Here is a 14,605-nt window from a genome sequence, read left to right as displayed (position 1 = left end):
TGACAAAACATGTTTTTAGTGTGTGTTACGACGGACGAGTAAAGAATCTAAAACATATAGACTCGATGAACCATTGTCTAAGTGTAAGCATATATATATTTTTTTTAAGAAAGTAAGTGATGGGATTGGTTGGAAAAAAAAATGAAGAAGCTAGTCTTGATATCCTCGAATACAGAGTAATAAAGAAGGAAGTGAACACTGTAACAACAGTATAAGATCACTACCGACAATTATGTATATTTATCAGCCTCACGATTTTAAAATACGTCTAGAGAGAGGTTTTTACACTGAATATTTAGTTATTTTCTCCAACCAATGTGAGATCTCACGATTACGATCAAAGTGAAGAATAATCTAGATGGGAGACAGTGATAGAAGAAGAAGAATGATCTCAACTAAAAAAAGTATAAAATTAAAAAGTAACATTTGTTGTTTTTCGATAATGGGCCAGGAAAATCCTTTTTCTGTTCAGTGAGAGGAAATCGTTGACGGAAATGTTGGAAGAAAATATTCGGTGAGAGGAAATCGTTGACGGGAATGTTGGAAGAAAATAAACGGGTAAAATAAGAAAGAGAGAGAATTGCTGAAATTTTGACTGTGGTTAAAATCATGTTGTGAAATCTTCTGAACAGATTTCCTATTTAAATATAACTTACCCTTAACAATACAATGGCATGAGAGTGGCCAACTAAATCTGTGTCACTTCCTAAAAAAATTGCCTGTCTAAAGCTGTCTAAAACTTGGGACGTGTTTGTCAAATGGTCAAACGGAGGAAATAAGGAAAAACTCAGGTTTTATCTAACAACATTAACACTTTTAACCTTTATAAAATAAGTTAAAAAAAAAATGTTTTTAATGTCAAAATATGAACAGAAACTGTATTGGTATCTCATAGATTATCTTATATTTTAATGTTACTTTTTTACGAATATTTTTGAAACAGGTATTAATCATGAATGTATTTTTTTTTATAAAAAAATTACTATTATTTATTTATTTATTTTTAAAAGTTTAAAGATTTTTGAAACAAAATTTCAACTAAAACCAAGTATTTTTTATTTTTATTTTTAAATTAAATATATTTTAAAATTAAATATATTTTTAAAAATTTAAATAATTTCACGTTAATTTTTTTCGAGCGTAAATTTAGGATGAAATTAGGATTTTCTTTGAATAACAAATAAATAAACGCAGGGATCAAAATTCAAAGCTATATATATATGTTAATTTAACCTCGTCTTCGAATCTCCCAACAGATTTCCGCGCGTAGGTAGCGAAGGAAGTCGACGATTCGGTCAGTATGAGTTCCACAAGCGTTCTTCGAGAGCTACAGCGCGAGTTGGAGACGAAAGCCAACGATCTCAGCAAGCTACAAAAAGGTGAGCCTCTAATCGATTCTCGTTCACTTCCTGTTCATACGATTAGCAAGATTTATGGAAACATCAATGTTTTAATCAAATACTGCGTCGATTGTTCTATCTGGATTCAATATTAACTATTTACTTGCCAAAAAGCCTTACATGGTGATCGATTCTTCAGATATTGCGAAGAATCACCAAGTGAGGAAGAAATACACTATTCAACTTGGTGAGAACGAGCTCGTCCTCAAGGTTTTGCCATTCCTTTCACTTGTCTTTATCGTGTTTTCAAGTATATATTCGTGCATAGTTTTGGTGACTTGAGTATTTCTATCTGTGAAGAAGTGTTGCAAAATAACAGAATTGATTTTATAGAATTTTCCCTTCCTGGTTTCAACTCAAACATTCATGTGTTATAATGGACTATGTTTCAAATCAAGTGAAAAAATCTGGTGTACAATAAGAATTTGAAGCATTCATATCGGTGGACATTTTTTTTTATCAGCATAATTCTTTGCTACAAGGTGTGAACCTTTTTTTTCTTTCTTTTCTTGTCTGCTTACATACAGGAATTGGATCTACTCAGAGATGACGCAAATGTATTTAAACTGATTGGTCCAGTGCTCGTGAAGCAGGATCTGGCAGAAGCAAATGCAAACGTGCGCAAGAGAATTGATTACATCTCTGCAGAATTGTATGTTTTTTTTTTCATTATTTTTTCCTTTTTGGTTTTTTAGGTCATGGATAGTAGTGACTCTAATACAGTAATACCAATCATTTGAAAACCATCATTAAACTAATTACTCGATGTGATTTTTTTCAAAGGTCATGGATAGTAGTGACTGTAATACAGTAATACCAATCATTTGAAAACCATCATTAAACTAATTACTCGATGTGATTTTTTTCGAAGTGTCTTCTTCATTTTACATTTCTCTTATGTCTCTCGGTTATCAAGTTGTTACTTTGTTTTAAATGAGGTGGTTTTTTTAGCTTTTGGATGATTCTAACTTAGCCGTAGTTGATTGTATTATGACTCTGTATGTGTTGAAACTCGTAAGCCCTTGTCAGGCATACTATTTGAAACATTTAGCTATGATTGTGAAAAGTAATGGGGCAAGAGAAACACCTTGTTTACAGCCTTTATGATGTAGCAGGATTAGTGGTTAATTCCTTGGTTAATTATGATTATGATTATGATTAGTTTGTTTGGTTAATTCCTTGGTTAATTAAGATTAAGATTAAGATTAGTTTGTTTGGTTAATTCCTTGGTTAATTAAGATCAAGATTAGTCGTCTGATTTCTTGGTTAATTAGGATTATGATAAGTTTGTTTGGTGAATTCGTTGTTTAATTAGGATTATGATTAGTTTGTTTTCCAATTCTCCATAAGCCCCTCTTGTATTCCTAACTTTTTATTCTTAATAAATATTTGATTGATTTTTGGAGAGAATTTATCTTCTTAGTTTACACCAAATTAGAATCAGAACAATCGTTTGAGCCAATAATGGCTGTTGTCCGGGGAGGATTGAAAAACCCTTGTTGATGCTGATCACAAGATGGAGTTTTGTGAGTTGTGCTTGTTGTTCAACAACTCACATTTATATACAAGAGGTTTCTTTCAGAGTATTCCCTTTTCAAGAAACAGGGAAGAATATTCAAGAATGAAATTTTGCTACACAAGAAGACAGTTCAAAGCCACTAAATCCACTTTAGGATTTGGATCATGGCCAATGGAGGTAGAAAATTATTCAAGGACACACCTAAATCTCTACATAGATTGTGAAGCCTTGGGGGGAATCAAGAACGGGGTGGTCGAAATCTATCAAATTTTGGATAAAATGTTTAGCGATTTTGATCCATGTAATCAAAAAGTTCAATACGTGTGAGAACTTGCTCGACCGAAGTTATCATGCAATTATTTCAAAATTCCATGTGTAACAAAGGAAGGTGAAAAACATTCAATCGTGTGAAGCGAAGGTGATGAAACAAACAAAATAGAAATTGCTCGAAACTATGTAATTGTGCAATAGGAATCTAAAGAACCTCGACTGAAATTCTATTGTGAAGAAGGAAGGAAAATTGATGCAGGAGGTGCGTAATTTTTGGGAGAGATAGAATATGATGAAGGAGAATTAGTGGTTAATTAAATATTTTTGTTAATTTCATGGTTAAGTAGGATTATGATTAGATTGTTTAGTTAATTCCGTAGTTAATTAAAATGAGGATTAATTTGTTTGGTTAATTAGGATGAGGATTAGTTTGTTTAATTAATTCCTTGTATAATTATGATTCAGATTTGTTTGCTTTTCCAATTCTCTATAAATAGAGAATTGCCTCTCTTGTATTCTTGACTTTTCATTTATAATAACAGTTTGATTGATTCTTGGAGAGATAGCTCTTCGTACCCTCTTAGGCTACACCGCTTTACAGGCTTGATAAGCCCTACAAGCTTATTTTATTGTCAAGGAAAATGGAAAACAAGATTTCCATGTGGGAGATGCAGACATGCCTCCAAGATTTCCATTTGGGGCCAAAGTCTTTCCTTGCAAGAACCTTGAGAAAATAATGTATTGAGCTTTTAAAAAGTTAATCTTCATAACTCACCTCCCCATTTGCCTTATGAACATAGCTTAGCATAGCAGTTATAACATCTAACTTTTCAATCACGATAAAGATGTATTGATTCTTGGAGAGAGTTCTCTTTTTATCCTCTTAGACTACACTACTTCACAGGCTTGATAAGACCTAGAGGCTTATTTTATTGTTTAGGAAGATGGAAAGTAAAATGTGGGAGATGCAAGCATGTCTTCAAGAAAGTCTTTCTTTATAAGAACGAACCTCGTGAAAATCTTGATCTATCATGTATCGAGTTTTTTCAAAGTCGGAATCCTCATAATTCACCTACCCACTTACCAGCATGAGCATAGTTTAGCAGTTAAAATATCTACTTCTCTCCTTGAGATCAAAGCTTCAAGTTCCATGTCTACTTACTTTTCCAGTAAAAAGGGCTGTTTCACTCTTGAACAAGGGAAAGAAAGACTCAAGATTAACGATCCTGAACTCCGGCTCCTTTGACTGAGTAAATGAATTAGCAGCTTTTGCTCGGTGAATAAGAAGAGTTTACAGTCTTTGTTGAATAAAGGGAAAGACTCAACTCAAGAAGAATTAGACTGAAGTAAGACAATAAAGAGTAAATGAATTAGTTACTTCACCCGGAATCAGGCCGGAAGGAAAGAGAGAGAAGCTCATGAACCTCTACAACTATTGGTCGAGCGGCTTCTCTCCTGCACCTGAACCTATCGTATTCCATCTTTGTTTTACTAAAAAAAGCTTCATACTCCACCCTTTTTCTTCCTCTCTTTATAGTTATCCACTATCTTGCTGTCAAGTAAATGGAATCAACTATTTGACGATTAGGAACATTTTGTTGTCAAGTAAATGGAATCAACTATTCCATTCCATCTTTCAGCTTGTTCAGAAGCACATTGGAACATTTTGTAAAGTCTACTTTTACCAAATTGATGGGATGATGTTAGATACTTTGAGAAACCCTCTCTTTCTTTGGAATCAGACTAAAAGAAGTCTGATTAATGTAAAAGGTAAGAACATCCGGCTCAAGGAACTTCTGAAGCACCTCAAGCAGATTATTTTTTGGTAAATATTCCAACACTTATTTAAAAATTCAGAAGAGTGACTATCTGGGCCTCGAGTTTTGTAAGTTTCAAGTTTATTGGCTGTTTTAATCTCTTACACGGATACAAGTCTTTCCAAATGTTGACCGTCTTCCTAGATATAGGTCTCTGTCCCAACTTGGTGAGAAAACAAGATAAGGAATCTTTTTTTCTTTTGGTTTGATAGGAATAAGAACTTATTGAGGCAAATTATACTTATTAGAAGGCTAGAATGAAAATTTATTTGCAATCAGTTGATTATCATTTATGGTTAAATGTTTGCAAAGATCTTACATTCTAATGAAAATTGTTAATAATATTGAAGTGTCTAAATTAGAAGAATTTGATGAGCATGATATGAAAAAATGTTCCTTTAATGCTAGTGCTATAAATTGTTTTTATTGTGCTTTAAGTAGTGATGAATTTAATAAAGTGTTTGTGTTCTTCTGCAAATGAAATTTGGAGAACTTTCAAAGTAACTCAGGAGGGAACAAATCAAGTTAATTAGCATGTTAGTCCATGCTTATGAACTATTTTAAATGGATGTAAATGAGTCTATGGTTGATATGTTTACTAGATTTACTAATATTATAAATACTTTAAAAAATCTTGGCAAAGTATATTCTACCTTCGAAAATGTAAAGGATTCCACAAAATTTCGAAAATGAGTTTCTTCAAAGAAAGTATTTATGAGATCCTTTACCTTTTGAATTGCTTATAATATTAGTAAGTAAATCTAGTGAACATATCAACAATATATTTATTTACATCCATTTTGAATAGTTCATAATTATGGACTAACATGTTAATTTTTGTATCTTTAACTTGTAGAAGAACACAGACATTCGGTTAAATTCATCGTTACTCAAGGCACAATAAAAACAATTTATAGCACTAACATTAAAGGATATCATGCTCATCAAATACCTCTCCTAATTTAGGTACTTCAATGTTATTAACAATTTTCATTGGAATGTAAGGACCTTTACTAACATTTAACCATAAATGATAATCAACTAATTGCAAATAAATTTTCATTCTAGCCTTCCATTCAGTAGAATTTGGCCCATCAAAATAAGGAGGTCGAGAGATAGATTATCCTTTAATAATGCCGTTATTAACTCGTAGGTTTGCCATATACCCGAACAATAAAGTTTATGAAAAGAAATTGAGCAACTTGCTTTAATACCAATTGTTGGATTGGTATGACAACCCTAGAGGGATGAATAGGGTTTGGACAATAAGTTATTTAAATTATTTTATTTTATTTTTTATTTTCAAACTTTTATCAATTGAATGTCACAAATAATTCAATTTAAGATAATAAACAATTAAAAACAAAACTAACAAATCACAATAATAATTTCAAAATTAAGGGAGATAAAGTTGGGGGAAGTAACATTGTAATTTTACAGTAGTTCAGTCAAATTCGACCTACTCCACTGTCTAAGTGCCTTTTGGGAATTTGAATAAAAACTTTCTCGACTCTTTCCTCGAATCAGACAAAACCGTAATACTGCTCATTTTACGAGTTGAAGAGCAAACTCAATCATTTCCACAACTTAGAACCAAACCAGTTTGAAGAATGGACCACAACTCTCTCAATAGTAGATTAACAATTTAAGTACTCACAACAATATCCTGAAATTGGAAGCTTGGGAAGAGCAACCATACGGATTTTAGAAAGAGAGAGGATTAAGAGTGTAGAAGAATTGTGTATCAGAAATTGGAAGCTAGGGAAGAGCAACAATAGGGATTTTAGTAAGAGAGAGGATTAAGAATCGTAGAAGAATTGTTTGTGAGTAAAGAGAAGAAAGTGTGTTTAAATAGGAACAGGAGTTGCTCAAATCATGACTTAATTTGAAATAGCCACCTTCCAAAACTTCATGTGTCATAGTTTGATTGGTCCATGATGACAATTCAGCTGCCATGTCATTTTGTTAGGTATTTTTTACTCCATTTTGTTTCGACTATAACGACTTGAGTTCTAAACAACAAAAAGGTTACAAGGTAGAGGTGGGTAGCGAAAACTTGTGTCGAAGGACGTTTTTGAAAGATAATGCTCCGAATATAAAAAGAAAAATACTATGGCTACAAAAATATTTCACATCTTTTCTCTACTGCCTGTATCTTTTTCTTTCTGAACAAAGAGACGTAAATTGGTTGGAGATAGCCTTTCTGCAAAGGAAAGGTTATTAGGAGGAAGGGTCCTCAAGGTTTTGATAATGCAGGTTTATGGAGGGAAAGGCTGTTCAACCATTTTTTCTCAATAGCTGGTGGAACAACCTATTTTTTCTTCCTACTGTTGCCTCCCAGATGGAGATGTTGAGAGAGAGTTGAACACAGGGAAGGGGATAAGTGAAAAGAGGGAAATATAGATCAAACAAGAAAGCAGAGTCGATCTTTCAAATCTATTTCCTTGCATTTTGTTCTTTATCATTTATGGCATTCTTCTTCCATATACGTTAACGATAGTGATAATATAGCTTTCTCATGCCAGTCGCCATTTTCATGCGTTTTAATTCAATAATATTTACACAATTCAGGAAACGTCTGGATTCAGCCCTTCAAGATTTGGAAGAGAAGCAAAATAGCAAGAGAGACGCTGTATGTTCTTCTCATACCTCTACAGATCTTAACCCTTTGGCTGATGTTTGCAGGACCTCAACTAAAAGCAATAAAACATTTTTATTTTGTGTATGATTCTTGCATGTTTTGTTGGAGGATCCAGAAATGATTGTTTGAAAACAAAGAAAATGAAATCTGAACTTGATTCAAAACTGTAGGTAAATTGAGAAATTCTTTGTGAGAACAGAAATGATTCTTGCATGTTTCTTCCTCTTTCAGATTCGTTTTAATCTTTTATATTTCTTTCCCAATACAAAAGAGTTACAATAAACTTATCCAATTGAACAAAAAGTAGCAAAGCTATAAGAATGAAAGTGTGGGGACGATTTACCCAAGTATGTGAGGCTCTTTAGCATTAGTATCAACACGAGAGGTGAATTTCAATAAAGAGCTTGAGTCATGAACTCACTTCAAGTTCTTAAGATTATGGATAGAATGATTGAGTAGAGTTGAGATAGATCGAGCCATAGATATGCGAGTTACCAGTCATGACTTTAAACACCTTAACGTTTTTTATTGAACACATTAGGTTTGATCGTTAAGAGGAAATGATTGGCCCAAGCGGCGATTTATTGAAGATTACTTATTGTTGGTTTTCTGTTTTCCAGATATTGAAGTTACAGCAGAGGAGTCAATCTCTGCAGGCTGGAAAAGCTAAAGCGTAACATGTTCTGTTGTTTTTCTAGATGTACGTCCTAAACTTCTGTTTTTTTTTTTTTTTTTTTTGCAATATCTCTTGCACCAGTTAAAGATGCACTGCTCACCCAAATGCTTGACAATATTTAGTTAATTCAATTTTTATAATAGATTTGTGCCTTGCATCTGTTGAACTTTTATACTTCTTGCAAAGTATTTACTGAGAACTTGGCATCCTCTAAAAATTATTTAGCATATGTTTATTGACAAAACTTGGCATCTTCAAGGAAAAAGTATTGATGTTAAATTGCTTCTGAATTTCAAGGGTATAAGGGGTGTTTTATCCATCCTAGGGTGGTGTCTGCCACATTGGTCTAAATGGACTTTTGCTATGATTATTGTATGTTCTCTTGTATTCTTCTCGGTCTGGTTTATTTCCTTTTCCTTCACAGCGTAACTGTGGTTTTTTGAGGATATTTAGTAGGTACAGTATGTATCTTATTTAACCCTTTATTATAGACAAATATCTTGTATGATATTTAGCTTTCCATTACGGTTTATCATAAGTATCGTGTTTCACCCTTTATTATAGACAAATATCTTGTATGATATTTCGCCTTCCATTACGGTTTACCATAGGTATCATGTTTGACCCTTTATTATAGACAAATATCTTTGTATGGTATTTAGCCTTCCATTACGGTTTACCATAGGTACATGTTTGACCCTTTATTATAGACAAATATCTTTGTATGGTATTTAGCCTTCCATTACGGTTTACCATAGGTACCATATTTGACCTTTTATTATAGACAAATATCTTGTATGATATTTAGCCTTCCATTACGGTTTACCATAGGTATCATGTTCGACTCTTTATTATAGACAAATATCTTTGTATGGTATTTAGCCTTCCATTACGGTTTACCATAGGTACCATATTTGACCTTTTATTATAGACAAATATCTTGTATGATATTTAGCCTTCCATTACAGTTTACCATAGGTATCATGTTCGACTCTTTATTATAGACAAATATCTTGTATGGTATTTGGTCTTTCATTACCGGTTTACCATAGGTACCATATTTGACCTTTTATTATAGACAAATATCTGGTATGTCCATTACGGTTTACCATAGGTATCATGTTCGACTCTTTATTATAGACAAATATCTTGTATGGTATTTGGTCTTCCATTACCGGTTTACCATAGGTACCATATTTGACCTTTTATTATAGACAAATATCTGGTATGTCCATTACGGTTTACCATAGGTATCATGTTCGACTCTTTATTATAGACAAATATCTTGTATGGTATTTGGTCTTCCATTACCGGTTTACCATAGGTACCATATTTGACCTTTTATTATAGACAAATATCTGGTATGTCCATTACGGTTTACCATAGGTATCATGTTCGACTCTTTATTATAGACAAATATCTTGTATGGTATTTGGTCTTCCATTACCGGTTTACCATAGGTACCATATTTGACCTTTTATTATAGACAAATATCTGGTATGTCCATTACGGTTTACCATAGGTATCATGTTTGACCCTTTATTATAGACAAATATCTTGTATGATATTTAGCTTTCTATTACGGTTTACCATAAGTATCATGTTTGACCCTTTATTATAGACAAATATCTTGTATGATATTTAGCCTTCCATTACGGTTTACCATAGGTATCATGTTTGACTCTTTATTATAGACAAGTATCTTTTATGATATTTTACACTTTACCATAGGTATCATATTTGACCTTTTATTATAGGCAAATATCTTGTATCCATTTATTGCTCTTTTCATTTCTTTTGTAATTTATTTGATTCCGTAAATGATTATAAATAGAGAGCTTTCACCACCATATAGGTGTGTTGGTTTTAGCAAATATTCTCATCATACACCTCTTTGTTGCCCATCTTCTAAGTCTACAATTATTGGGCCACATTGCCATCCCCACGTTGCTCATCTTTTAAGTCTACAAAGGGGTTGGACACGAAGCGGTGTGCCAACAAGGACGTTGGGCCCCGAAGAGGGGTGGATTGGGGGTTCCACATCGATTGGAGAAGAAATGAGTGTCAGCGAGGACGCTGGGCCTCGAAGGGGTGGATTGTGAGATCCCACATCAGTAGGAGAGGGGAACAAAACATTCTTTATAAGGGTGTGGAAACCTTTTTCTAAAAGACGCATTTTAAAAATCTTGAGAGGAAGCCCGAAAGGAAAAACCCAAAAAGAATAATATCTGCTAGCGGTGGATTTGGGCTGTTACACATACAAAGATTGGTGGCACATAAAGTGTTTCGGACGAGGTTCTGTCCTCATTTGGTAGTTTTATCAATATGCAGAAATCTATTGTTTTAGGCCGTGGGTATAGTTTTCTGAGAATGACTTTATTTGTCACAGTTCCTAGACTGACGTCTTTGCTTACTGAATTTTAAAATGTATCATTTCTATCTGTTATTTTGCAAAATATTAAATTAGCTATCAACAACAACCACAAGCACCTTCACTCTCAGGAAGGTAGACATGAAAGCAAGCAGAGGTATGTCTAGTGACCCATCACTAGCTCAATAGGGTCAAGCCCAATAATTGTACAAGCCTATTGAATATTTACTTTTAGGAAAATGATTTATGTATTTTAAAATAAAAATATCTATATATTTTAGGAATAAATTGTTTAGCCTCTACTATAGATACCCCTCCATCCTACTTAGGTTTTCATCCCAAGAAATACAAAGCACAGGGTGCAGCAGTAGTTTCTACAGAGTGTCCTGTAATCTCTTCTCGATTGGTGTTAACAAGGAGTGCGAGTGTAACAGCTCAAGTCCACCGCTAGCAGATATTGTTCACTTTGGGCTTTCTCTTCAAGGTTTTTAAAATGCGTTTGCTAGGGAGAGGTCTCCACACCCTTATAAAGAGTATTTCGTTCTCCTCCCCAACCGATGTGGGATCTCACAATGAGTGTTTTCTACAAAAAATTGTGTTCAACATGTAGGGAAAAAAAAACGAAGAGAGAGAGACACAAAAGGGACTATGCGGAGGGCATTCTCGTGGTGATGATTATATCAGAGATAGAAATGCAGTTGAGATGACCATGGTGGAAGGGGATGAGAGGTATCAATAATTTTTTTATGGCATACTTCCCACGTTTCTTTTTGAAACTAATGATTCCCCTTTTGAATGGCCTTGATTTTATTTCTTCATATTGATTTTAAGCTGAGACAAAAATAAAGTATGATATGGTAAATGACATAGAACCCATTTGGAAACCAAGCAAGGAGGTCCATTTATTATGAATCATCATCGTGCTACTGATCATAATCATTCTTTTCTTTTTACATTTGCCCAAACTCCAAATTGCAACTAATAAGAATCACGGTGTTCCAAATGGACAAGATTCAAAATAGACCTATTGCCAAGAAGATTCAAAAAATGTCATGAAGATTCAAAAAATATGTCAACAACAGAATTCGAAGCGCGGAGAGCTCAAATGATTTCAAACATGTCGCATTAGCCACTCAAGCACATCAACATTTATTAGAAAGAACTATTTTTAATATTATAAATTATGTAAAAGTCGGAGATTAAAGGGGATCGGGAATAAATCCCGTCCACACACGTCTTTTGTCGAGAGACTATAAATACCCACAATATGTTGTGTAAAATTCAGATTCGTGGATGAATGTAATTCAGAGAGACGTTTCCTTCGAAATTCGAGCCTCATATTTGCCATTTCTAAGTTTCAAGCAATTCTTATGGTAGAATTGCACTCGAGCCATTCAATCAAGCCTTGATCAAATTAGATTGTGGAGTGACTCAATTTAGAACAAGGTTCCAAATCTTGTTTCTAGATTTTCGATCGTAAGAGATAATTTAATTCTAGTCTTATCTTTTGGTTGATCCAAATTTTGTATAAGGAAGTGTTAATTACTTTGATTTAAGGGTTTTTGCTAAAACAAAAGCTTGAGTTGGAGTGAGATTAGGGTTACCTCATCAGAAACTCTAAGAAACTCCCTGCCGCAGACCATTGTTTTTGTATGGTTTTAGTGGCTTGTTAGCTTGAGCTTCAACACAGGCCACATTCGCAAGTTACCCACAGACTAGGATTTTTCTGATTCATTTCATTTAGGAAATAGAGGATGTGATGCTTGTCCTATGTCCCGGACGAGTCAATGTGCCTAAAATTGGTTTCCATGGAATCGAAAAATAAGTTCAATTATCATCCCAAACCCCGAGTTTTGGGTTGCCAAAAAATACTCTAGGCCATACTCTGTTTTCACCGAGTTTGTGCCTGCAGGTATCTTTAAGGACGACTGATGCTCGCCAAGGGTAGGAATTGGAGCTAAGAGTGGAAAGCGGGTGAAAGAAATTGAGATTTTGAATAAGAATCCCCCGTTTTAACCAAGCTCCCTATCGTCGTTTCTGAGATGAACGGACGTTCATCTATTTAATGCATAGTGATGCACATCTATACATGAAATAGAGGCAGAAAGACTTAGGGTTCTTGAGAGTGATATATGTTTGGTTTTGTATACATGATGCACATGGGACGATGTATTATTAAGTCCCACTATAGTTATTTCTCATTTGATTGCATATTCAGACTCTTATCGTGGGATCACTTACGGAGCATTTTTAATGTTTAATCTTTTTTCTTGAAGAATAGGTAAGGTGGGTGACGTATTGTTTGTTGAATGTGTAATGGGTCGAAGTCAGTCTAGCTTTTGCATTTATGTTATTTCATTCTTTTTTTTTTAATGAGATTGTATTACGAGATTCTTTAAATTATTTTATATTTCGGTGTATTTATATGTTTTATGATGTTTTTCATTAGGATCCCAAATAAAGTATTTCTTTTGGTTCTATTAGCATACATGTAGTAATGACTTTGATCAGACTAAGTATAAAGGTGTCGGGTCGTTGATTCTGGCTTCTATATACTCATAGTCCCGAAGAATAATCACGTAAAGATATCGATATCAAAGGGTAGCTCCAAAGCTCACTTTCTCACAGCAAATGGGGTGCCAACTTTTTGCTACACAGTGCAAATTAGATGTCTAAACGCCGAGAAGCACGCGTAAGGTACTTGGTATTCGATTTTGTGGTCTGCATATCTGATCATTATATCATCCACAATATTAGCACTAAGGGCAGGCTTCCCCACAGAGGCCTACCAACCCCACAAGCAAGAGGATAAGACCCCTTTTAGGTTTTGGTTGTTCTTTCTCAATAGTGAAAGCAAAACTTCTCTTAGCTTTTTGTTGTCCTTGTTTTGTGCATTGTAATTTGAATGTTTCTATCCCTTTTCTTCTTCCTCTTGAGATGAATGAAACTAGATATGAAATGTTAGGGCCGTTACTTTCGTATGCTTTTTTTGTTTAATTATGTGAGATTTCACGTTCTTAATTTTGAACAGAAGTGGTGTCCGTGCCAGCAAGGGATGCTGAGCCTCGAAGGGGTGGATTGTGAGATCCCACATCAAGAGGACGTTGAACCCTAAAGGGGGTGTATTGTGAGATCCCACATCGAGAGGACGCTGAGCCCCAGAGGGGGTGTATTGTGAGATCCCACATCGAAAGGACGTTGAACCCTGAAGGGCGTGATTGTAAGATCCCACATCGAGAGGACGCTGAGCCTCGAAGGGGTGGATTGTGAGATCTCACATTGATTGGAGAGGAAACGAGTGCCAGCGAGGACGCTAGGCCCTGAAAGGGGGTGGATTGTGAGATCACACATCGATTGGAGAGGGGAACAAGCGCCAGCGTCCTCGCTAGTCCTGAATGGGGATGAATTATGAGATCCCACATCAGTTGGAGAGAGGAACGAAGCATTCTTTATAAGGATATGAAAACCTCTCTCTAAGTGTTTTAAAAGGGGAAGTCCGAAAGGGAAAGCCTAAAAAGAACAATATCTGCTAGCGGCGAGCTTGAGCTGATACAAATTCACTATTCTCAGCATTGCTCATAAGGGTTTGGACTTCGGTTGAAAATCCTAAATGAATTTTTAATAGCTTTTTAAACCAATTGAGTTACACTCAGGTCGATAAAAATCTTAAATGGATTGGATGTTAGCATAGAGTCCGAACTATTAGTGGTATGTTTACGAGTATACGCTCTATCGGTAGGATTATGTTCAATTAAAGAAAAAAAGGGTTTGAATCATAACCCAATAATTTCTCTATGCTATAAAGTGGTGGATGATATTTGCATAAAAATGGAAAAAAAACAAAGTTGTCCTAAATAGCATGATGATATTCATTGAAATTCTGATGCAATAATCCATGCTCGTTGTACGTC

The 14,605-nt window shown here is 34.5% G+C and overlaps 1 protein-coding gene across 1 annotated transcript; it reads left to right on the top strand.

Moving 5' to 3' along the window:
* Nucleotides 1-1,218: 1,218 nt before the first annotated feature.
* Nucleotides 1,219-8,493, top strand: LOC111801553 (prefoldin subunit 6). The gene is made up of 5 exons (XM_023685582.2): nucleotides 1,219-1,379; nucleotides 1,540-1,610; nucleotides 1,928-2,052; nucleotides 7,578-7,638; nucleotides 8,268-8,493. Exons 1-5 carry the CDS (start codon nucleotides 1,301-1,303, stop codon nucleotides 8,322-8,324), a joined length of 393 nt encoding a protein of 130 aa, XP_023541350.1. The 5' UTR covers nucleotides 1,219-1,300; the 3' UTR covers nucleotides 8,325-8,493.
* The last annotated feature ends 6,112 nt before the right edge of the window (nucleotides 8,494-14,605 follow it).

This window comes from Cucurbita pepo, chromosome 9, assembly GCF_057944985.1.
Source record: "Cucurbita pepo subsp. pepo isolate OVF chromosome 9, ASM5794498v1, whole genome shotgun sequence".
NCBI lineage: Eukaryota > Viridiplantae > Streptophyta > Magnoliopsida > Cucurbitales > Cucurbitaceae > Cucurbita > Cucurbita pepo.
The sequence above is the reverse complement of the archived record's forward strand: the minus strand, read 5'-3'. Positions and strand labels throughout refer to the sequence as shown.